The 26,458-nt window shown below is 43.5% G+C and overlaps 1 protein-coding gene across 7 annotated transcripts in view; it reads left to right on the top strand.

Annotated features, from left to right (window-relative positions):
- Nucleotides 1-26,458, top strand: part of GRB10 (growth factor receptor bound protein 10) — a 642,351-nt gene that overhangs the window by 365,045 nt on the left and 250,848 nt on the right. For all 7 annotated transcript variants that reach the window (XM_085607304.1, XM_085607303.1, XM_085607300.1 and 4 more), the window contains one exon: nt 4,717-4,858. In XM_085607304.1, the coding sequence (XP_085463430.1) occupies nt 4,717-4,858 (142 nt within the window). The remainder of the gene's footprint in view (nt 1-4,716; nt 4,859-26,458) is intronic.

Raw genomic sequence — 26,458 nt, 5'->3', positions numbered from 1 at the left:
TTTCTATCCTGTGAAATTTGAAAACGTTGAACTAAGATCCATTGCATGTGGTTTTAATGTGGAACAGTCACTAATAGTCATCAAGATCTCATTAGTATATTGCATCAGTTTACTTTCCTTGTTGGCATCTGAATTCCTTTGATTGTAGCTGACTTTCTGATGGCTATGGAGATCTGTTCGGGTGTAAATAAATAAATGAAGTGGAATAAGGTACACCCCTGTCTAGTTTCTCTGTTAATCTGTGTTGGATAATAAACCATTACAGGTTATTTTGGGAATTTTATTCTGATACAGTTTCTGGACCATTTTGAAGAAATTGTCTTTCAGTCCAAATCTGCCCAGTAGCCCCAGTCTAATCTGTAAATCACTATCCCTGCATCGAGGGAGAGGGCTAATTTTTGTCTGTATCCTGTGAAGTTTGCCATAAAAAAATGTAGTAATGTGGATATGGTTTTGCGATGAATGGTGTGGTACAAATACTACATTCTGATGTATCAACGGAAGTACAGCATTACTCTGTCTCGCTCCTGGCACTTGTGCTAAGATTATCATATCACAATTGAGGAGAGTTGTAGACCTTGAAATGGCACGGTATAATATAATGCACCTCTTCCAGGTTTAGGTGTCAAAAGAGAACTGCTTTATTGAATTACGACCGCATGTTCTATGCCCATCTTCTCTCAAAAGACCCTTCCTAATAGAGGTGTACTTGTTGCGATTGTTGCTTTTTATATTCGTGTAAAGCAGTGCTCTCAGATTTCCCATAGAAAATTGACTTAATAGCTTATGTAACTTCTGTGCCTGGTACATCCAGCTGAAGTTAGTCTCATTGTGTTTGAGGGGTTCGTGTATGGCATATGTGGGCCATAAAAATGTTCGGTATTGTGAAAATCAGTTGCTTCAGAAGAGTGCAATTTTGCATAGAAAGACAAACTATTGTGTTACCTTCAGTTGGGTCACTAGTCTACCCTTTGTTAATGGCAGGTGTACTTCATTGTGCTTCCCTTTGCTGAAGTTGCATGATCTGCTTTTCTCACAGTGGTGATATGCCAAACATAACCGAACCTTTATCCTTTTAATTTAGTAGGTGAGCTCATTTACACTGTGACCATATCACTAGTTCCTTAAGTGGACTCCTGGCTGCTTTCCTCTGTCCATAACCAATCTTAATGAGTCTGATGTGACTTGAGGTTGAACGAGATTATAGCAGAAAGTTGGGCTGTAAAACTAAATAGTCTTTCAGTATGGTTGAATAGTCTGTATTTGACTGTTAAATTGTTTTCAAGTGGTACATAATTTGCAATATTGAGGCCAACTACTAGAAATATTTTGAGTGGGCGTGCCATGATGTTTGTCTCGGCTTTTGATAATTCCGTGATTTGTCATCAGTTTTTGTAGTTGCAACAGTGTGTAAGGGCAGTGTTCAACTTTCTCAAGTGTTAATAGTTTCTTGTGTGAGCCATGCTTTCAACTGTGATCTCGATTTGTACCCATCCTTCAGTGCAGGGCCCATTTCATTCAGTCTCATTCACTGTCCCTCTGTCAGTAAAGTTAAAAAAAAAAAAAAAAAACTGATTCTGTAATTCCTCTGCTTGTGGCTGTCCATTCCTGTGTCTGGTACATCTACGCACTTCAGAACTCATTCTAATTGTTCTGGGTAGTAGAATTCCTGTGTTTCCTGTAGCTAGTCACTATCACGATAGCTGGATCAAGCAGGCCATATCTTATTTTTCTTTTTCAATATTGGACATACCACGATGTTTCTTGTGAAGTTTGTTTCCTGCGAAAAAATCAGCTGCACATGATAGTATGACCTTCAAATATGTACGGCCTGCATTTCTTTGCCATCTGTAGAATTAACCTGGCACGAACATGTCCTACTGTGCATGCAGAAATGGATCATGAGATTGAAGATGCAGACTTATTCCTGATGCGTAGCCTATGGGCTCTAGGAAATTATAGTAGGAGTTGAGCAGTAGATCTCAAGCAATGTTGGCACCTTCTATGTTCTCTCGGAGGCTCAAAATTCTGATATTGTCCCTCCTTCAAGGATCTCCACTCATTCTTGCAAGTTCCAGAAGTGGGAATCCACATCCTCTCAGACCTGCCCATTTGGGATTTAAGTGTTGCAGGTTCCTTGTTTAACGTTTTTAATTCATTGTCCGTTTCCGACGTAGTAGATGCAATGGCATCTATTGATTTTTTTTTTAATACTTTTAAATTCTGCCATAATATTTTCCAGCACTTATAGTGGCTGTTTTGGTGTCCGCTTTTGACCTGAACTGTTTTTTTGGTTGATGCTTAAGAAAAAAGTAGGCATCAAGAGGGTTTTGCCTGTTTTAATTGAGTCTTTTCAGGTAGGGGACTGAGGACTAACATAGCTGTGATTTCCCAGTCATAAGAGGAAGAGTGTGTTAGTTTTTAAGCAACGATAAAGGCATCTTTCTTCCTTTCACTAGTACATGTAACAATTTCTCAATTTGTGCCTGTCCTGACTGCCTCCAAATGGCACTTCTCACCAGTGAAGGCTGATGTGCATGTTCTTAGCAGTGACTGTAACTGAAGGAAATCTGGTTTGTCTTTCAGTTTTATGGTGCAAAACCAAGCTGCCTGGAACTGATTTTATAAGGGGCCTCTTCAGTAGATTCTTTTGTCATGGTTGTACACTTCTGCCTACTATTTCTTGTGTGCCGCCCTTGGCTGATCTAAACATCCCTTCTCGTTGCTTCAGCCTCTGCAGTGTCATGGGAGCGGTTTGCTGGAGTCTGAGTCTCTGGCAGCAGCACTTTACTGAAGCGGTGCCAGCTTACCATATGCTTTAGTGTGTCTGGCATTAGCTCACCCGGTTCTCCATTAAGGGTGGCAGCACTGGTAATGGTATTGTGATATTCCAGCCTAAATTATTGATAGGGCCTGCTGTGTTGTCTGTTGGGGGTCGTCTTCTCCTCTGGCACATATTTGACTCCGGCCCCCTCTGTGCCAGTGGCATTCAATCCCCTTTTCAAGTTGCTTTCGACAGTTGTGCATATGGTAAGATGTCCTAAAGAAGTCTTATAGGCATGTAGATCTCTCGGGAGCAGCCATTCTTTCCATGGTGTGGATCCACCCCTCTTGTTACCCTATTTCAAGGTGTAATTTTGTTTATACTGCATGCTGTTTAAGTATAGCCTTCCACTCTAAGCAATAACCAAGTCATACTGGCAATAACATTGTTTACCTGATCTTGGGCTCATCTAGTCTAACTCTTTCTTCTATAACCTAATTTGACTGGACAATTTGACCAGAGTCCAGCTTCTAATCGTCAGTTGTGCTTCCCTGTTCATATAAAGAGGAGTTTGTCTTCCTCCTACTCTGTATGCTACAGCATTAGGGGAAGAAACTTTGCGTATACAGCCAATTTGTGTGTCCACTATAACATTTTATTGTACAATATGTTGATTCGGCCTCCGTAACATTTAATGTGTGGCTTAACTGTAGCCGTTTGTGTGCTCCAGAATGTGCTCTATTGCTCCACAGAAACTAAGCAGTGGTAATTTGGAGCACTTGGTGAATGCGGAGTGTCCGTCTTGAAATGAAATGTCTTGTGACTTTATTTGGAGGTTGCTGTTGGTGCACTCAATTGTTCTATGGTGCTCAAGATGTCAAAGTCAAGAGCGGCTTCCAGTATTTGTAATTTGGAGGTGGAAGGTATTGGATTTTTTAAATTTTTCTATTTGTGTTGAATCTTCTATTTCCTGAGACATAGTCTTTGAAACCTCCTTTACTATTAAATTTGTGATTCTAATTTTGGAAGAATATTGCTTAAGTGCAACATTTATTTATGCTCAAGCTGTAATCCAAGCATTGGCTCCACATAAAATTGTGTGGTGGATGCTGCATATGTTGTATACGCAAAGGCAGCAAAAGAATGTTTGCATGTTTTGACTGCCTGGATTGGCTGTTATTAAATGGACTGTCCCTTGCAAGACTTTTTTTTTTTTTTAGAGCTAGTCCATTACTTACCATTGGTTGTCATCATTGTCACTCTTATTTCCTTGCTTCTCTTTGATCAGCATGTGCTGTTTTCACTTTCGTTTCATGTGTTTGTCCTTTCCATGGAGCGTAGACCAAATATTGCATTCTGTTGGTGGCCAGTTTCGTTCACCTGGTTGCGCACTTCTGGAGGCCCTTTTTTCCCCCTTCAAGTTGTAGCACTCCATAGCATGGTTGCAGGCCTTCTCCCCTGTCCAATCCTTTTTTTTGCTTGCTCTTCTCTCTTCAGCACTGTTGCTTCCCCTGTCTCCTCCCTTTCTTTTCCCATCTCATACCACTGTACCTTCCCCTGTACTCCCACTCCTATTGTTGCTTTCCCCTTGCTATCTCAGCAAAAAAAGTATGACTGGACCAGTGTTGACAGTCATGTCACTGTTTCTTTTCAAACCTTTTCTGCAGTACTGGACAGGAGCTGCACTGCTGTATAACATGGCTAAATATGGCTATCCAAAATACTTTGCATTAGGGTTCAACTCTTCCCACTCAGGACAAAACTTTCTATAATGCCTCTTGGTGAATTAGGACTGCATGGTAGTGGTTATTCTACACTTTCTGGGTGTTGTCTCCATGACGTTTAGTGATCCTAAGGCTGTTGACATTTTTTACTTGGCCATTGCGTTAGATATTGAGATTGTCCTTTTGAATTCCATGGTTCCTGATATTTTTTATATTTTATTATTGCAGACGTCTCCAAGAAGAGGAACAGCAGTTCCGAACATCGTCCCTGCCAGCTATCCCAAATCCTTTTCCAGAGCTCTGCAGTCAATCAAACTCGCCAGTTCTGACACCCAGCTCATTACCTCAAAGTGAACCTCCTACCAAACATGTGAGTGGCAGTTCTCGGTTTATTTAAATGTTTTTTTCAATTTTTTGGCCACGTGATAGTTTGCTACATTCAAAGAGAACCCAGTGGTGGTTTCCTCCGGTTGAATGTAGATTTAGTAAGGCAAAGCATCAATAAGAAAAAAAAAAATTGTAATGACGTTTGTTTAGAATGAAATGGCTTTATAATTGGCCCGGTCCTACGGTTACTTACTAACCCATGAATGGAAAACACCACACTTTCGTTTTGTACTTTGGCTTGTGCATCAGTCCCTTTATTGCCCCAGGACGTTTCTGAGTTTTCAGTCAGTATAATCTTAAAATTCATGCTTTTTACCATGCCAAAGTTCTTCAAAATGTGACCGCCTAAGAGAGCCTAGGGCATGATGCCTGAAAGTGTTTAGGTTTGAATGGACATAATTGTGAAGGTCATAGAATTGTTAGTGGCATCTGAGATGAGTTTGGGTCATACTAGTAGAAGCATGGCCAGAGCACGCAAGCAACAAAGTGCACGGGTAAATGGTAAGCAAATGGATTGGTTAATGCAGGTCACGATTCACGTGTGTAGCATCAGCCAGGTAGTATGCCCAGTTTGCTCACTTTCCATGTGTTCCTCTAAATGCGACAGAAGAACAAGACTGCACATGCTGCCCTTTTGTGTATTGAATCCCATGAGCCGCATGGCACACAGGGACCTGCTCTTAACGGCTCCTGCCACTCCATCCATGTAAAATATGAATCTCTTTGAGATGTCTCTGCATTTCTCGGCCTGTGTAGATCAATGTACCTGGATACATTCCTAATCTAGGGGTACTAATGAAATTCTGAATTCTACCTAAAGTATTTCATAGGTTGTGAAATATGGTGTTAACAACGTGCCATCAACGGTTAGACATGCACAACTGGTTCATGACCACAAAAGGGGGTGACTAGCTTTGCACCAGTTGCTGACTTGAGCAGTGGGACTCACTGGGCTCTGCCTGCCAGACTCTGGCATGTCTCGGTGCATGCGACATGGTCCGATGTAAGTGTACAAAAATCTGTGCGCATGCAGAGCATATTGCGCTAGTGCATACGAGTTTGTAAATCAGTGCATGAACAAAATATCTGTCTGCCATAGGAAAGATCGGGAAAAAGTTTGTCAGGGGGAAGGTGTCCGTCCACTTTAGACTGAAAGCAATAAGTGTTAATTACTGGCTTGCTTTTCGTATAAATGTAAATAGGCGCTCAAAGGCCTCTGGAGCAGCAGGAAGAGCAGGGAACTTTATAGTAACGCTATTTAAATGCCGAACAAACTAGTTTGATATATTCTCATTGTCTGGTCCTGTTCAAAGACACATCATAATCCCAAATAGCTCTCCACCGCTTATACCAGCGGGGAAAACCAGAGGGGAAATGATTTTCTTCTGTCCACTACACTGGCATCTGTATTTTGCCACTGGCCGTCTGTTTTTCTTTTTCTTGGCAATGAACCAAAAGGTCCACTCTTAATTTTATTCTAGTCTTCCATAATGGCCTTATTCATGTGATTTGTGTTTTTTGGCAGGGATCCATAGTTGTCCTTCTCCCTTAGATTTGACCTCTCTCGACGGCAGAGCTTATGCTGCTTACTTTTCTGAAATGCCCAGGATATTCTTGCATATGTTCTTAACTTAACGCCTCAATCTTTTTAGGTAGCATTGAAGTTTTCTTCTCCCATCTTCAGCCTCTTGTGCCCTTGCACACCTCCAAACCAATGGAGCAATGAAAGTGTTATCCTGCTTCATTAAGTCTGCACCTTTTGGTTTCATCCAAATGCCTCTTATAGCTGTCGTTTTTGCTGCAAATTTTTATTTTTGGGCATTTGCTTTGTGGCATCTTGCAGTGGCGGTTGGCTTCCTGCTGAAAAGCCAGTTACATTTCAGTTTAGTGTGTAAGCAATTCTACATATACCTCACATAGCCCCACTTTCAGAAATCGGTGTGCTGTAGTAAAGGTGCTTCTGTGGTATATTTCGGGATCTGGCACTTTTGAGGTAAATATACCTTTGTATTTTGACGCACCTCTAAACCCAACTGGCATTTGACTTACCATTGACATATCGCGCTGAGTACATAGGGGCATCTTTTGTAGATGCCCATGGAGCGCCCTGTTTTTGCTCATGAGGTTGCCTGTTTTTTCTTACTTTTTTCGTTTTTACTTCCCTGCCAGTTTATAATTTACTTCTCGTTTCTGCTCCCCAGATTCCCTATATTTTCCCTCCTTACCTATCGGAGTACATTTTCCGTGGCAATGTTAGAATGCAACAGCTGATTTCCATTTGATACTTTGCTACTCCTCCTTGGGATTATACAGGTTTCTGGAGGGTGTTTTTTATTTTTATTTTTTGCGTGCATTTTTTCCTCTTCTTACAAAGAACTCTTTGATATCTGTGTTAAGGCTATCAATTATTGGATAGTGTCCTTCATTGATTATTCCCTGTGGGATTTAAACGGTGTGTTTCTCCATCTATGATGCCCAATGGAGTACTTCACTGTCCCCTGTGGTCACTTCCTGAACAGAACTGCTCGAGTATGATCCTTTTAATGTACTTATTTTGTCAAGGACTGCAAAGCAAACCTGCAGGTCGGTCCTATCTGCATTATTGTAATTGCAATTATATAGCACTTACTACCCCTGAAGCACTTTTTCGGCGACTAGTACGCTACTATGGAACCCCTGAAGGATTAATGTTGAATTAGTATTGTGAAATATGAGCGTTTTGACTGATTAATATGTTAGTCAGTCATTTGAATTGAGAAGGCTAGCAAAGGGGTAGATGAGGTAAAAAGTTTTGCATTTATATAAAGCACTTGCTACCCCTGAGGAGGTGTTGGCGAGTAGCATGCTACTCCGGAACCCATTCCCCTTCCATGTATCGCTTTGTGGGTGATCCAAAGCAACTTGAACATGGATCTTCTGGCAACCGGTAACCAATGCAGGTCTTTCAAGGCAGGGGAGATTTGGTCTTGCGGTTTTATATGTAAGAGTAGTCTGGTAGCCGAGTTCTGAATCTGTTGTCTTTTCATGGTTATTAAAGGTTATCCGTGGTAGAGGCTATTGGCGTAATAGAGTTTGTACAAAACTAGGGTGATGGTAGCCAGGACCTTGTGTGGAAATCCCAAATAGGGGAAGATTTGTTGCAGAGTTTTTATAGTAACAAAGCTTGATCTTATTAGTTTGTCCACTTGGGCATTCATCGAAAGCTTGAAGTCCATGGTCATACCAGGGTTCCTTACTTACTTTGACATTTTAGGCATTGTTCGCAGATAATCAGGCCAGCGGGTCATAATGTTTCCAATCGCCACACGGGAGTGTTTCCGTTTTGGAAGCATTCAATTTGAGATGGCTCCACGTCATCCATTGATCCACGTTTCTGAGACAACTGAAAATTGGCGAGTTTCGAATGTCTTTGGGGCATGGTAGTTGAAGGAGTATTTGTGTCATCTGCATAGTTATAGCATGTGAGGTGAGTGATTGTTCAATGCCGGTAATAACTTTATGTAGATGTTGAAAAGCAAGGGCGAGATAATAGAGCCTTGAGGGACCCCTGTTTTTGTGAAGTCTGGCTTGGACGAGAAAGGTGGGGTATGGATGACATTAGTTCTGTTGCAAAGGTTGGATTCGATCCAGTCTACAGCAGTCCTCTCTATGCCAGCTTCGTGGAGTCTTTGTATCAGTGTGTCATGGTCCACCGTATCCAAAGCAGCCGAGAGGTCCAAGAGAAGTAGCGCAGCAACCCTGTTGCAGTCAACTGTGTTCAGGTTGTAGTGGGCCAAGGTCAAAAGTACTACCAGCAGTTCTCCAGGAACTACCCGGTTTTAGTCGTGAGCAGGGTGCTGGTGAAGTTGGTAGCTGTACGCTACGGAGAAAGGGGGACTTTAGGACAAGTCCGAGAGCTCCCAAATGGGGGCTTGGGTGGCAAGGGTCCTTGGAGCAAGGGGGCACAGCCGGTTCTTCAGTACCAGGGCTGGGCAGCTTGGGTGCAGAGTGGTTAGGTTGGCTAAGCTGAGTGGGCAAAGGTGCTCCTTGCGGTTAGGGCCATACGGCTTGCCAGGTTCAAATCATATTGATCACATTGCACTTTGACTAGGACGTAGCTGGTCCAATTACCACCAGAGTTCACACGTCCACCTCACTATTTTTAACTGTGTCCAGTTTACCACCATTAAAATTGTCCATTGGTTAAAATTGCGACACCTTTTTTAAACTAGCACTATCACGGATTGCACTGCCTCCACACAAAAAACCAGCTCCGCTGTAAATCGGGCGTTGCAGCACACCGGGGAGACATTCGGTCTCTCCGGTGGGAACCCAATGATGAAGCATGTCACCAACTAGGTTGGTGAGTGAGGGTTCTTTTAAAACACAGGGATTCACTTTTCTTAACCACTTTTGCACTTGTTCAACCTTGACGGACACACTCTTTCTTTGTTTACTTATACCAGCCCTGGGGGACTAAGAGTGGCTCCAAGTAATTTCCCTCTCTCTCTTGTTACCTTTTATTTACAGGTTCAAATCAGAACAGCTGGGCCACTCACAAGGTGATTTCAGTGATGCTGACGTCCTGCGAGGGCTGCTCAGTCATGGTGCAGTGAGAATCCAGATTGGACGCTCGCTGTTGGTGTTGTTATCCTAGCACGTCTTTGGTGTAAAGGGTTTCCTTCAAGGAGAAAGGGGGCTGTTCTACTCTGTGCACTGAAGCCCAGAGCTGGAAGTCCTTGGCCTCTGATCTCAATGGATCTTTGATATATTTGGTATGCTCCTGGCTAAAAGTAGTTTGACTTGTAGGGTTGGCCTTGCCCTTTCGCTCTCCAGACCTAGAAGCCTCTTAAAACGCCAGTGCATCTTCATTTGTGCAATCCAATATTACAGCATTAAAAAAATAAAGCGTACGGTCTTAACACATTTGCTATTTGGCTACTGTAAGGTTGGCCAGAGCTTCTGAAGTAAATTGTTTTTTTTTTTTTTTTTAAATCGGTGAATACAATTTACACCGCAGCTTCAGTTTTGAACTATTCAGCAACTGTCCGAGAAACATCTTAAGTCATGAGACCATGTTCCGCTCTAAGGAAAATCCCAGCCAGAAGCAGTGAACCCGTCCCACGATATGAGGATTAAAGCACAATGCCGGCTAACAAGAGAGGCATGTAAGATGGCCTGTCTTGACGTCCTCTGCCTTTTTCACCCGAAATAGAAATGCTGGCTGCACCCTGGTCCCTGCCATCCTCCCATAAACGTTAATTGTAGGATGCACGTTCTGCACATGCTGCTCTTGTGGCAAGGATAGTTGCAGCTTGCAGGACCTCTTGTGGAGAGGGCTGCAAGGGTCAGACGGGAAGCTAGAAGCCAGTGTGGGAAGTTACTGGACAAACCAAGTGACCTAGTTTTTCTAACCTAATATCAAAACGTTCCTTTACTGGCGTTAAGCAAGAGCAGAGCGATGGCTTTTAATTTACTGCAACCACTAATTTCAGCCTTTGGCTGCATCCTGAAACAGCCATCCATTTACAGTAAAATGGTTACAAATATTTGGGAAGCTGGCAGGCTATTGCCGTAGGTCACAGCAGTGTCACAAGATGTGTTTTTTGTTGTTGGTCAATGAAGCTTTCATATGTTCTAATGCAGCTTGAATTCTCAGCCTTAAAATTTAAACTCTGGCAAGTGTCCAGATAAAGAACATAAGTTTCTTTGTACTGAAGTGGTTTAACAGATCTTTCTTTCATATTGACTCGCTGTATTCCTTTCCAGTTACTCGTTTTACCAGCAAGTAGTCCACTTGTGGGCTTTAGTGGATATTTTTCACCTGCATCACCCCTGTCTACTGGAGCTTTAAGTGTCTTGTTCCATGGGCTGCGTTTGAAAGATGATGGACCATCGTCTATGTTCTATGAACCCTATTGGACGTTTTTAAAACAAGAATTCATGCGTGCAAAAATAAGAGCTCAAAATGTGTTGAGTTAAAACGTACTCCTGTTGTGGATTCTTAAAATGAATCGGTCTCGATTGCCAGCTTTAGTCATTACATTATTATTGCACAGTCTAGCCATAACAATTTATAGAAGGGGCTATGCCGGAATGATTGTAAGACATAGTGGAGTAATTAAGTTCCTTGTTTACTGCATTTTTCTAAGGTTTGGGGAAAATCAGCATGACTTTGCCATAACCACTTTCTTTTTCTGTGACCTAAATAAAACATTTTCCTTTCATTTGACCTCCTGGGCTAAAGAGAAATCTTCCTCTTAATGATGGTATCTGTCATAGTTTTGGCCAAATAAGATAGTTACTTTCCCGTTCCAGTTTTCAGGCTCATTCAGAGATTAGCTCTGTGTTGATGTAGAGGCCAAAAAAACCTAGGCTGGGCTGTTTTTATTACACCTCACAATACAAAGAATGCCAAAGTGTGCTCTCAAAATAGTGCAGGAGGGCACATTTAGTAATATTTGGAATCTAGGCTTCCAAGATTTAACACAGAAGTTTGTGCTCACACCTTTCAGCAGGGCCAATATTTAATGTAACCCATCACCCCCACGATTTTTATCCTCCAATTTGGATGATATTGTTGCAGAGCTGGTCTTTCCGGGTCCCTTTTTTAGGTCTGGCCTGAGCTAGCGCATGCGCTACTCGGCGAGACATTTAGTGTGTAGGCTTTTAAAAGTCCGACCACACGCTTTTGGCTGGCATAGAACGTGCAGTTAAGCGCACAATGACGAGCAGAGGCACCGTCTGGCTTTCCTCTCTCGTCATGGTGCGCGCACATCGCACACCACTCACCAGCCTGCTTTTGCCGTTTTCCGTTTGCAGTCGTGCGCGAACCTCAATTAACTTTTGCGCATGTCTTGGCCCCCACTCTGCTCCTCACTCCTTTTGGCTTCACTCTGCCATCTGGCTTTCCTCGCGGCACCCCTCCGCCCCTTCCCCACCGCAGAGCACGTCTCGCGGCCGCGCGTCTTGTTTTTTACGGGTGTCTGCTTTTCATTTGGTTTTGTTTTCGTGACCCTATTTTATTTTGCCCCCCTTGGCTATGCCAATGCTTGTTTCTGGTGCTCTTCGCCGCTGTCGTTGGATGAGAAAGATTGCACTAGCAGGCTGTATTTAAATGTTAATTACGACAATGCAAAACATACTTACAGGCGGCATGTGCACATTAATAAACATTGTGTTAATATAGAACGATCAATTTAAAAAGTGCATCAGGATCTTCACTAGGGTTCAAATGGAGTTACATTACCTCAACAAAGCGCACAGTGGCGCTGCAGTTCAGTTGATGGTGTAGCCTGGACGACCCAGAGTAGCCACACATCCTGTATACTCCCAGCCCCATGGCACGTCTTGCAGACATGGACATATTTTACTGAAGGGCATTTGTCATGGTAAATGGTGATCACTCTTTTTCTTCTTTTTGAGGTCAATTCAGAGTACTTGCCAATTACTTAGCTGTTGAATGCTTCTGCTTACTAGCAGCCTCCTAATAAGCAAGTTGGTTAACTAAAAGGAGGGAAAACCTTCACGCATGGTGACAAAGAGCCCCTCTACTCTTGTCTGATAGGGAGAACTCTGACTCGCGCTTGTATGGCACACAATCTTCCAATAATATGGCATATATGCGTTTTCAGTAGTCAATGATACAACTTTCAAATTCTGGTTTAATTCGTTTGATTAGTAAATAATGTTACCAAACTTAAGAAGTAAATGGTTAAAGCACAAATGCTAGCCAAGAATACAAAGCAAAAATGCCCCAAAAAAATCGTACACTACAACCGAAAGGTTACAACTGGTTTATAGCATGTTATTGTTTCTGTAGAATTGCCGTTATAAATACACATTACCCACTCTCAAAGTGCGTCACTCCTTATTCATTATTGGGAGAACCAGTAACAGGGATAAAATTAAGTGAATCCGGGATACAATCCCATATGGATTATGTCTTTGCCTCATAATGGAACAACAGACTGAGCTCCTCTTTTCGGTGGACGATGCAGAGATGCTACACTTGGACCAGCCGAGCTCTAGGTCATGCGGCTTAAAAACAGATATTTTAGCATTAATACAAGCTCTAAACGTAGTCTTTGCACTCTTCTTGCATTAATCTTTTAGTTGCTTTGCCCGTCTGGACAGAAGTAGGCTTTGACAGAAATTATAAATGTGAGAATTAACTCCACTGTATTGAGCTTGCTTTGCTATTACATAGTAACACCTGGGTCTAAATTAAAGAGGGAGGAGGGAGTGACATCTGGTCCCTGAAGACACATACATCTGGTTTAAAACAGCTGGACTTTAGAGACCCTCTTATTTTGCCTCTGAACATCTGACCTGGGACAGGCCTTGGGTCGAGGACACTCATTTCTGCCCAAACTAGCTAGTCAAGTTGTCGTACTTTAAGTATTTGAATGCCATTTCTTATTGACAAAACTCTTCTAAGCATTAAACACGTCATCTGTGTCCAGACTGGTGATAGCAAAAGGTCGTACTGCATTTAAAACCAACTCTGCCACTTTTGCAATAATTCAATTGAAAGAAAATTTACCAACCTCTTTGCCTCAACTTGTTCTTCAGGTGGCGCTGCAGCTGAACTCCCTCTCCTTGCTTTTGTGTGGGGGTCCCACTAGTTGCCAGAAGACTAAATGCCTTTTCTGATCTGGCATACCAGAGATTTTTCAGCTAATTTCCACATCTCCGGCTCACTTAAAGCCATTTTAGACATTTGGCTCAAACAGCTCAATTGCGGCCGAATGGACCCCATTGGAATAATTTTGGGCTTCAAAGATGAAATCCTAATTTCTTGGGTGCCATGGTATGCACTGAAATGTTTGACCACTAACTCTGAAAACTGCTTGCTTGATTGCGACCACTTCTGCAGCAAGTGTCCATGAACTCCCTTTTCTGTCTGTTTAGGCTCTATATACGTTTGCCCCGGACAAGTTGGCCCTGCATTCACAAACAACGTTCCTGCCCAATGATACAACACAGTTTGATGTGGCTCAGTTAGCTACCCTAACAACTATTTTTCTGCCTCCTCGCTCTTATGAGGGTAACAAGGTTGCACCAGCTGACTCCTAAGCATGCATGCAACTTTTACATATATAGGACTTGGGAGGCGTGCTTATATGACCAGTTGTTAGTTGAGTTTGTGGGACAGTAAGAAGGAACACTGATTCGCATAATTGCCATTTCACAATGGATTTGTCTGTGTCTCAAGCTCTCTGATGAGGGAAGACCTTCCTGTGGGCATTACAGTTCTCTTGACTGGGCCAAGGCAGCTTACTTGGTGGTATCTTAGCAGGGTGTTGTGCCCAGTATTTGGCTCTGGCCATAGAGGACTTGTAGCAGGAACAGGGAGCAAGTGAAGTACTGGGGGTCCCACTTTTATGCACAGGTGGCAGCCAGGCACACTCCTAACTTTTGCAAAGCTAATTTGCATTTTTGTTGTCGGTCCATGCTGAGCATGATTCTAGATTGTGTATCCTATGCTGTGTGCTCTGTCTAGTCTGTGTTTGCTTCTTGCGTTTGTTTCTAGCTTGTATCTTCCTTCCCAACAGTGATTATGGGCTCCTGACTGTTTTATAAATGAACTACTGTTCCAGTGAAAACGTCGTAAGTTAAAAACAATTTGTAGTATGATCAGATCACAAATCTTTCTCCAGAGCTCTGATTTTAGCCAGCTTAGTTGCTTGTGGTGCACTTAAGGAGGCATTGCTTCTTTTTAGTGCTGCTAATCTACATAATTCTTTTGTCCTGGAAAGAAACCACTCCAATAGGAGTCTGTAAAATTATCACCCATTTTTTTTAGTATTTCCTTAATAGTCTAGTATTGGTTTTAGTCATCAATCAAAAATATCTTGTGATTTGGGGCAAGTGACTTTATCTCCTCGTGGCTCAAGTTGTAAATGTCTAATGCAAAATTTCATAAAACAGCTATACATTGTTCTGTCTAGTTGGCCCCAATTACATAATCACCTGGTTTCCTGTCGAAGATCCTTGTTAATATCAACCTTGTGAGCAACACCCACAGCTACAACCTAGGTACCATAAAAACGCAGATGAAATCCAGTTGCACTCCAGGGTACGCAAGCAAACATATATTCAGTGCCACACCATCACTTTAGCACCCAGGATAATGTACTGCATGGCTAAATACTTATAAGGTCCCAAAAGCGAGGCCTATTGGCTATTCCAATGCTTGTTGCTTATAGCCATCCACATTACTCTTCCTCAGGCATTCATATGGATAGTTTCTTTATATCGTCAATATTTTGCTGTCTGTATTGGTTTTTGTAGGCTGAATTCATTTAATGAGATTGAATGCTTAATCATGGTCTACAGGCTTGGTTTTTCAGTGCAGGCTGTGGCTGGCGGATTCACCGCAGTCCTTTTGAAGCCACTGGCCCTTCATGTCCTCAGTGAATGCGTAACAGTATTCTGTTACAATTTTAACAATTTGCCTGAGTTACACATTACTGCAGTATTTCGCCAACTGCAACCAATCTGCAGCTCAGACACTTGTCATCGCCTAAGGGCACTTGGTCTGATGCTCACTGTCATGAGCTTTTAGAAATCTGAGCCTGTAATTGGGTAAGATCAGTAAGATCCCAGACTATGTTCCAAGATGGGTGTCCTTCCATCAATTCTGAGCAACAAGAGCAGATTAGGTTTCATTGCCTGTCTAGTGAAGCATTCAGAAGAGAGATCATGTGCAAAACTGTATTTGAAAGTGATTGTATTGATAGGTATGCCTCCTGATTGACTTTTTTTTTAATCAATCTGCCCGATCGTTGGAGCATCGCACCCTCGCAGATTAGCCCTGACAGTCTGCACAAGTTGTCTCCACATAGGGCATCAGCTTCTCTACTGCCAAATAGGTCAGGGGTGCTGACCTTTTGAATGACTTCCAGTGGAAAGCGCAGTTAGCATGGGCAAATCACTCTGATCCTGGCTGACCATCAGCTTGATCTGCTGTGATCAGTTATGAGAAGAAACTCCCAACAAAAGCTTGCCATTGGGCATTCAAAGCATCATTTCAGTCCATTCCAAGCGTCTTCATGAGGTAATCGCTGGTCATGAAAACTGAGGTAGACTGAAAGCCTAGCTTCACCAAGATAGGAGGCTCTGGACAGGAAGAGAATCTTTGTCCGTCAGCATGTTTGGCTTCACAACACCCCCCACCCCTTTTTGTTCTCAAACGTATTCACAGAAGTATGGAATAATGAGGTTTAGCAGTTCGTAGGTATGAAATGTCGACAATTTCTCCCACTTCCCCATCTCCTCCACAAACATGCAAAAAATTGGACTCCCTGTAATGCACCAGATAGGGGTTTGTTTGATTAAATGGAAGATTGAAAGGTAAGACGTATTCTAATGCTCTGTTTTCAAAATGTCAGAACTCTCATAAATAGTTCTCTTTACCCCTTATAATATAATTACTTCTTGCTGTCTTGCTTAATTTGTCTTTGTTGTATATTTTTCTTCTGGCCGGTGTTCATCTGTAAACCCGTCAAGTGCTGTAAATGTGATTCCTATATTTTTATTTAAATGGAAATCTAGAGTACAGGCTAATTTCCCCATATTATATGGTCTGTAGTGTACGTAGTTCTTTGATAGCCATTTGTACATTGAAGGAACTCGTAAGTATTTTATATTCCAAACCTTTATATTTCGCTAGTTCTACTAGTCTTGAAGCATGCCTCTCAGACTTCAAGGTCCTTTTATGTTGGGGATCTCCAACTATTTGTCAGTCACTGGTGAAATGCTGTGCGTTGTCAATGTTGTTGCTCGGAATGTTTATTTAAGAACATGTTAAACCTCTTCACTAGCATTACAATGTACAATATATCTTGGGGCATTGTTACAGTGGGTGACTAAGCGTTGCATATTAAAAAATAAATTCAAGTCAACACCAGCCCTTTTCTCCTGAAAGGTGCTGTTAGTAAACTATCACAAACATTCTTCAGCAAGCAGATCACGTCCGGACCTTTACACCAGGGTAAATGCATACTCCGACCACATTAGGACATGTATAACATTCAGGCTACATGATTGAGACAGAGAATGTTAGTATTCTTCCTGGCAGTCTCTGTAGAGGAGCTTCCCAAATGTAGAATGTACACACATTTTTACTCCAATCGTGAAGGTTTATTAATAGGTTAAGAGTACTCTGTTATTGTTTTCTAGTAGGTATGTTTTTCTGGAAGAGACTTCTAACCATAGGTTCCTTGCCTTCGATTATACCCCAGGCGTCAGACTGGACCTGGAAAATCTACAGCAGTACCTATGCATGCTGGATGATTGCGCCGACTGCTCTGCATAAACGTATTCTGCACCGGATGTGGTGTGCAGTGGCTATATAGGTGCCACCCCAGTGCACTGACAGATTCCTTTCTTTCTGCACACAGTCTCGAATCCGGAGAACTACCTCGGTCATTTCTTTGACCACTTTTTTCTCTGCTTTTGTTTATCTATTTCTTCTCTGTTTTCAGTGTGCAGGGAAAAATGTCTCCCTAGAAACCTACGGGTTTCAAACTTGCCGGGAATGCCACAGACAGACGTCTGTGACTGATCCCCACTTGGTGGATTTGGTGCCTTGGGTTGGGCCAGGACTCAGAGGCCTACTCCGACTGCTGTCGATGCACCCAAAGGTGATTAAGGAAAGGCAATTTAGCTCCTCGAGGGCAAACAGTCTGTTCAAGAGGTCATTCTCAGTGTTGCAGCCATTCACAGGCTCGTTCCCAGAGCCATTCTCCAGACTGGTCTCCAGCGAAGTCCAAATATCCATCCTGTAAGTCTAAGGAATAAAGTTGAAGCACCATTTGACTTCTCTTTACCCTTCTGAATCCTTGATAGGAGCATAAGATCGCCCTCTAGCTCCTGCTTCCACAAACACCACCTGCAGAGCTGGCGCTTGATCAGTTTTCACACTTCACAGGCACCAGAATGACTCCTGCCCAACTTCAGGTATTTTACCAAGCGATGTCCCACATCCTCAGGCAACAGACTCCCTCTGAAGCACCTGTGTCTGAGTTCTAATGTGAAAAGGAGGTGGAGTATGGGGCATCTGACCCTGCTGATGATATTGCTCAGGTTTTCCCAGAATGTGAACATCAGCAGTTGGGTGAGCTCAGTGGGCTAGATGCCTCTCCTGCAGTGGCATAGCTTGGGGGTGGGGGTGAGGGGTCAGTATGGGCGAACCATGCCAGCCGGCATGAGTTTTGGGGGTGGCGGGTGGCTCCCTCTATCCCCGCCCTCACCTGCGGCCTTCGCAGCCTCAAGAATCAGCCACAACTAACCCACAGGTCTTAATTGCCATGGGCGGCAAACGCAGGGCCTGCCACGGACGGCCGAAGGCCTAGCTACGCTACGCCACCACTCTCCTGACACTGATTTAATCACTCCACCAGTTTCCGCCACTGAGGAGAATGCATCTTTTGCTACGGTGACCAGATTGGTAGCTGACAACCCTTGAACTCTAACTTTCGGTGGTGGAAATAAAAACCAACTTACTGACCGCGGTACTTCAGCCAGGGAGGACAGGTAGTGCCTCATTGAACGGGAGCATGGGCTGTGAGCTTGACATCCTCCCGGGGGTCTAGTTCAACCCCTGTCAGGGGTTCCGGTAAATCACCAAGTTGCCCACCACCATCGCCTGGCTCCAGCATTCTCCTCCAGGGAGTTTAATGGTGCAGACTTCCTCAGTGAGGGTAAACCCAGAGGCTTTGCCCACTGCCCTCCCTGGACATTGAGTCCAAGAGGCTGTATACATTTGGGAAGAATGATTCCTCCACCAGCTGGCCCTGCAGTTGGGTAATAGTCTTCTGGGCTGCTATTCCCACACGTTTAGATTAGGCAGTGCAATTTCTCCCGTGGTTCCTTTATGAAGCCTGAGCAAGTCTTACCCAAGCCATCTCCAATGGCCAGGATGTGGCAAAGTTTACAATAAGGTGTGGCTTGGACACTACTGACTGCATTGGCAGAGTGATGGGCTCCCCAATACACAGGCTTTTTAGGGTGTGCCCAATCCAGCCTTATACACTTTCTCTTTGGCTCGTGCCAGTTTGGTGACCAGGTGGATGCAGTACTGGAGCACTTTAAGGACAGCAGGGTCATTGCTTGCTCCTTAGGATTGCCCACTGTCAATCACCAGCAGCAATCCTCCTTTCATCCCGTCCATGGCTATGGTAGATGATTTCACTCTCCCCAACAGTAGCCGTATGTCTGCAAGGCCAGCAGGCTCCCCAGCCGTTTCGTGGCAGAGATGGAGGCTCCTACAGGCCCAGTGGACAGCAAGGGCACCATTCTGCCAAGTCCATCACCCCTTCTGCTGCCACCAAACCTCTTTAGTGCGCCCTCCTCAGTGCACAGCCATCCGGTAGGAGGCAGGATATGGCACTTTCTACCTGCATGGCAAGCAGTCAACTGTGGCAAGTGGGTGTTACAGATTGTGCATCAGGGTTACAGACTTCTGTTACTCTAGACACCACCACCAGTACCACCATCTGTTCTACAGTTGTCGGAGGATCAGCTGTCCTTGTTACACCATGAGATGGGGGCTCTTTTGGCCAAAGAAGATTTCAAGAGTGTTCTGATACCAGAAGTAGGTGGGGGATGTTACTTCCACTACTTTCTATTGATAAAAGAGGTCTATGTCCTATTCTCGATCTTTGCCCTCAACACCTTTCTGAAATAGGACAGGTTCAAGATGCTCACCCTTGCCCAGTCATCTCTGCCCTGGAGACTAGATGGTAGCATTGGACCTGCAGAGCGCTTATTTAATATTCCTGTCTTGCAGGCCCACAGGTGTTACCCGCAGTTCTCAATGTGCTCTGCGCACTTTGTTTCCTGTTCTTCCTTTTGGCCTTGGCAGTACCTCAGTTATTCATGAAAGCGATAGTGGTGGTGGTGGTTGCTCACCTTCAGAGGTTGGGAATCCCAGCCTTTCCCTATCTCGACCATTTGATGTTTGAAGGTGGGTTCACCCCCTGCAGTCATCGCCCACCTCCAGACTACGGCAAACCTCTATTTTTTTTGGGTTCACTCTCCATGCTGAAGTCCCACCTGACTCCTTCCTAAGCCCTCTTTCATCTGAGCTTTTCTGGACACTGCAATTTGGTGCCTACCCTCTGGCTCGAAGATCCCAGGACATTCAGGCTATGATCCAAATGTTTTAGCCTCAAGCCTGGGTTTAGGTGATTCTGACTCTGAGGCTGCTGGGTCTTGTGGCCTATGGCATCCTGCTAGTGAAACATGCCAGATGGCATATCCAGGCTCTGCAGTGGGATCTGTAGTCCCAGTGGGCAGAACATCAGGGAAATCTCTATCTGGTTCAGATTTTGGGAGAGACTGCAAAAGATCTGCAGTGGGCGCTATTGGGCTGCAGCAGACTCCTCTCCCTTCCCCCTCTGAGTTGGCAGAGGTGATAGATTCATATTTCTGAGACATCTGAGAGAGGTGGATATCAGAAACCTTTGATCTCTTGCAGAAACCCACCTCCATATCAACTTGTTGGAATTGCAGGCCACCCGCTTGCTTTTTAAAGCCTTCCTGCCATCCATCAAAGGGAGGCTGGCTCAGGTGTTCACAGCCAACACCACCTTCATGTGATACTGCAACAAACTGGGTGTGGTCATTGGCCATGTGCCTGGAGAACTTGCACATCTAGAAGTGGCTCGAACATCAGGACACCTTCCAAAAAACACCTTGTGGGATCTTTGAACTCAAGGGCAGACTAACTCTGCCGTCAACACCTTGTGAACCACAAATTAAGTTTATACCCGGAGGTGGTGTGCGATCTCTTACAAGAATGGGGAAAACCTTGGCACGATCTGTTCAACACCTCTGAAAACATGCAGTGTCAGCACTTCTGCACATTTGAGTTTCCAAAGTGGCTCTCACTAGGAGACTCATTCCATTTGGAATGGAACTCTGGACTCCTCTAAACCTTTCTGCCGATACCACTCCTTCCCCGTGTCCTCCAAACGATCAGGACTGACTTAGTCGAAGTCATCCAGTAGCTCTAAACTAGGAATGGAGACATTGCTATCCAGAACAGGGCCTGAGCATCTGTCGTCCGATCAGGCTCCTCCTTTGGGAGGATCTCCTGTAGCAGCAGCAGGGTCTTGTCCTACACCACAACCTGCGCATGCTTCATCTTCACACTTGAAGACTGAAGATTGAGCGGTGACAGCGGAGCGCTTTTGATCTTCCTCCCGAAGTTGTCCATGTTCTTTCAGCTAGGCGTCTCGTAGCAAAGTCTGTATAGGCCTGCCTTTGGGACAAATTTGTGGCTTGGTATGCAGACAAGTGCATTGACTCACTTTATGTCCATTTGTCGGAGGTGTTGCTGTTTGTGTTGTCTTTGGCCCAGCAGGGTGTGGTGCTGGGCACTGTTAAAAATATTTCTCCGCTATATCCACTTCTTTGAAGTTGCTGGATCATCATGCCCTGTTTAGGTCACCTATTGTGACTTGGTTTCCGAAAGGTTTGCAGTGCATATTTCCAGCTTCTTTTTTCATGATGCCCTGTGGGACTTGAATCTGGTCCTCACCTTTCCGATGGGATTTGCTTTTGAGCCCATATATAGTTGCCATCTCAGGCTTCTGACTATCAAGACTCTTCTTGGTGGCCATCTCATTGGCCCAGATGACGAGCATGCTTCAGTCTTCCACCATATACTACGATCTTCCAGGGCAAACTGGTTCTCCAAACGTGTGCCTCCTTCCTACCCAAGGAGATGACTTTCCACCTGGGTCAAGCGATCTCCCTTCCGGTGTTTTTTGCTCCACCTCACCCCTCTGAAGAGGAGAGGCTCCATAGTTTGTATCCAAAAAGAGCCCCAAGTTTTTTGTTCATAAATTAAAGATTAACCGACTGGATGATTACCTTTTCATTGGCTCTGCCAGGGCAGGGGAGGGTAAAGCTGTGCAGAACAGGACCATATCTCAATGGATTATACTCTGCATAAAAATCTGCTCACATCGGCAAAGTAGCATCCCTAGAAGGGTTGAGGGCTCACTCTACCTCTACCAAGGCTGCAACTACTGCAGTAGCACCCAAGTCCTAGTCTTCAACGCTTGCCAGACTTCTGCTTGGGAGTCTCTTCATACCTTCTCGAAGCACTACTACCTGGGTGGTGTGGTCCATCGGGGGGGGGGGGGGGGGGGTCAGTTTGCCCGCCTAGCCCTGCAAGTCTTCATGGTTTAAGTCAGTGTGCAGTCCTTCCACCGGGGAGTTTGCTGCTGTGGAATCTATTCTAAATTAAGGAATCTACAAGTAGAAGTCTCTTCCAGAAGAACCAGTTATCTTCGGCAGTGCCTTTTCTGGTAGAGACTCACTAACAGCAGCTTCCTTACCCACCCTCACTTCCTCCCTGCTCTGCAATTTTTCATATGGAAGGCACTCTTGGATCCAGCACATGGGTAACCAATATTCTGACATGGCTGTCTGTCGGTGCGGAATGTGTCGCAAAAGAAACTGTAGACCCGTGCAAGTCATGTCCAGCACGGGCGACATCTACATGGAGCCAGCGGTGCCATCTACCAGTGTGCACGGGTATTTTCTCAAGATTTTCCAGATCCAGTCTGATGCCTGTGGAATATTCTGAGGTAAGGAATCTGTGGTTAGTCTCTAGCAGAAAACGCATTACCGAAGGTAAGTAGCTTGTTCATCACGTGAAGCAATCTCCAAGTAATGAGTTGTTGTCAAATATATTTACACTGAAACGGGGGTCCAACAAACGCAGCAAAATTTGAAATTCCTGCTTCCGGTTCCAAGATACAAATCCCATCTAGCGACAGTGAGCCTCTCGAATAGACGAAAGGTGGCCACATCAGGTAACACTTTAAAACATTAGGATAGTTATGTTTACAAGGCTGAACTGAACAAAGCTGTTACATTCAGACTTGAAAATAAGCACTGTGCAGGACAAGTAGCACAGGTTGAACTGTCTACACTGTTGTACGCTTAATGTTGCAATTGTCTACGTTTGCACAATAAAAAAAGTGAACTGCAAAATTAGTCTACCCATTTAAAAAGTGAGTGTAATGTTCAGTACAGAATCACCAGAGGATTATAAAAAAATATTAAGAAATGTCCATGAAAATGCCCTCTAGTGCATATGTCAACTTTGCCACTTACAGATACGAAGAGCAAGTATATGTATTTTTAGTAGTCTCTTTGCTAACATTCTCTGATTTTTATACCCCAAACTTTATCTCTAGAAATACGTGGCTATTACTGAGCTTTCCTCACCCTGTGGGCCATCTCATAGATCAGGAGGAGTTGCCCACTGTCCTTCAGATACTCTAGTTTTAGGGTCCGACCGCTCCCTGGGATTAAATAGTTTAATTGCCAAGCTTGAACAAGGACAGATGCACTTGGTCCTGCTTTGTTCTTCAGCTGCATTGAATCTATCAGAGTCCAGTCTATCATGGATCAGAATCCTGATCATTTCTACCTATCGCAGATAACCCGGTTTTCTTTGAAGAGCATCTCTTATTCCCATTTGTAGATTTCCACATGGAAGGTGGAAAGTATATTTGGTACCTGCACAAGACTTGCAGCACTCTGGGCAGTTAATTACAAAATGCAGAATACAACGATATCCGTAATGTCTGGCTTGAAAGAGCCCGCTCTTCATCTCCCCGTCCTCCAGCATTCTAATATATCGCTATCAAACTTTTTTTTTTTTATTTGTTTGAGCGTAGAAAATATACATACAGCAGACAAATTTGCAGACTCTCTAATCACATATAATAAATAGACAATAAGTATAACACATTTCATAATCCATTAGTACATGATAAATATGATACACAAAATATACTGAGCAGCAAAGAAGGTAAAACCTATTGCATATTGAGTCTCACATTTAAAATGTGCAATGAAAGAAAGCGCAAATTCATGTATGATTAGTCTTCGCCTGGAGATTCCCCATAGATAAGACACATAGTATCATTTATGTGCGTGGTTGCAATATAGCCCTCCCATGTCACCCCAAATCTCTGCACCGCCCCTATTCTCTCCGCGTAGGCCTCCTCAAATTTGTAAGTCCCCTCCTTCTTGTGTAGCCACTGGGCCATTGTAGGTATTTTCTGAGATCTCCAATTCTGTAAAATTAAAGATCTGGCTACTGCTATGGCTAGGGAAACGAAAAATTGCACGTATGAGAGCTGATCAACTACATAAGAGAAACCGAATGGCGCCAACGATGCATATGAAAGGAGATCTATTGACACACATTTACTAATAAACCTAAAAACCTCTTCCCAAAAGTATTGTAATCTCGGACAATTAAAATGTGTCCAGTCACCTGCCTCTGGCAGATTACATCTAAAACAATCATTCGGTAACGTAGGGAACCATTTATGGCGCCTGGAGGGAGTGTAGTAGGCCACCCATCTAGAAAGGAAGGATATTCATTGAAAACTGCCTGCCCCAATTGCCCTGTGGGCAAGCTCAGACTCGTAGCCATTCCGGTCTACTGAACCAACAGTTTCCTAAGCGATATTTGGGCGCATTATTTCAATAAGGTTCTTATTCTTCTCCTGACGTAGTAACTAATACCAATTGCCAATGCCCGATAAGTTTGACTTGAAGGCAGCTTTTAAAATTACTCTTGCTCTATCACTGATTCTTCTGAAGTTAGTCCGGAGAAAGCATAAAATCTGCCTGAAGCTTAGCCAGAGATCATGGCTCTGAGCATCAAATTGTGTTACAAAAGCCTCCCACGTCATCTGATTAGTACCATTCTGAAAGTCACCCAATTTACAAAAACCCAACAGAATATAGGGCTGCACCCCCTTATGTGGAAGTTTAAGGCCCCATACCTCCGTCGTAAAGAAAGGAATATTCATGGCATGATGGAATATTATAATTTTTATTGAATAGCTGGATACGGCTTAATATTATATTCCCAACCTTGGATCTTGTTCTTTTTGGTAGCTTTGCGGTGCGCAAGAATGCTGGTAACTTAATAGCACTCTCCCTTAACATAGGATTAAAGAAAAAATTATCAAACTTCAAAATAGGGGACAGAAGTGGATTTGTTAAGCCATGTAATACAGCTTGGTAATAAGTAGCTAAATGAGGTACTGCAAGTCCTCCCTGTTCTACATCAAATTGTAAAATAGATGGCTTAATTAGAGATTTTTTCTTAGCCCAGATACTTCCGAAACACCTTATCAACTTTATTAAAGTACGAGATTCTAATCTTTAAAGGAAGATTTAAGAATAAAAATAACATAGGGAGAATTAACATTTTTATCAGAGACTCAACCTATTATTGAGAGGGGCAATAATGCACATCTTTCTAACAGACTTTTTATTTTGTCAAGTGTTCTACCATAATTCAGGTGAAAGAGTTTAAGGAAGTCCACTCTCACATACAGGCCTAGATATCTAATAGGTTTGAGAGGCAAAAATGTCAACCCTTCCGGCGGCTCTATTCCTGGTGCATTAAATAGGAGCTCTGTTTTAGATTGATTGCACCTATAACCCCCCAATTCTGTAAACGCCTGGATTTCTCCCAATTGTCTCTGAATGTTTGATTTCTCTGGATTCAGGTACAAGATCAAATCATCAGCAAACCACTTTATTTTGGCCATTTCTAATAGGGGGCTTGGATTAGTATGTTGGAATGGATTTTTATCGCTAGTGGCTCAATAAAGAGTGAAAACAGGAGGCGGGGCGAGGGGGCATCCCTTCCTAGTACCCCGCCTTATTACTACCTCTCCCGCCTCCTCAATTTATAATTATTTTCTGCAATGGCTCCCCTATAAATTCTCTCTAGCATCTCGATCAGATGGCGTGGAAAGCCAAACCGTCTCAAAATTAAGAGGGCCTGCCAATCCACCAGGTTGAATGCTTTTTCTGCGTCCATCATCAAAATGGCCACAGCCTCCTTACTAGCAGAAATAGTCGATGGCTTGAATCAAAGTATTTGCGGTTATAGGTCTCCCAGGCAAAATGCCTGTTTGATCTGCATGTACCAAGTAATGAGCGCAGCCCGCAATTCTGCTTGCCCAGATTTTCATGAGAAGCTTAGTCTACATTTAGTAGACTTATTGGGCGATAAGAACTTTGCTCCTTAGGGTCCTTATCCTTCTTTAAAATTGAGATCAGAAATGATTCCTTAAATCTGTCTGAAAGCACCATTCCAGCAATAATTTGGTTATATAGTAATACTAAGAACGGGGTGAGTTCATTTAAAAACAGTTTATATACTTCAATAGGGATCCCATCACTGCCACTCTCCTTCCCATTTGCCATTTCTTTTGCGATTTCATTTAGGTCTGGGATTGTAATTGGTTCACTCAAAAGCATACAGTCCTCCTCGCCGACCTAAGGCAGGTGGACTGTCGTAAAATAATCCGGAAGACCTAGAGGGTCAACTGTCTGGACTTACACATGTATCTTGCTGAAATGTTATATAAAAATTTCAACAATTCCGTCTTCATCATTCACCAGGCACCTACTACTAGGATTTCTAATTTGTGGAATAGACTGTTTCCTCTGTTTTTGTGGACCAGGCTAAAAATTTCCCGATATACTGGCTTTCCTCATACGCCTTTTGATGAGCAGCTTAACTTTCAGAAATTTC

This window comes from Triturus cristatus, chromosome 5_2 (assembly GCF_964204655.1).
Source record: "Triturus cristatus chromosome 5_2, aTriCri1.1, whole genome shotgun sequence".
In the NCBI taxonomy this organism is placed as follows: domain Eukaryota; kingdom Metazoa; phylum Chordata; class Amphibia; order Caudata; family Salamandridae; genus Triturus; species Triturus cristatus.
The sequence above is the reverse complement of the archived record's forward strand: the minus strand, read 5'-3'. Positions and strand labels throughout refer to the sequence as shown.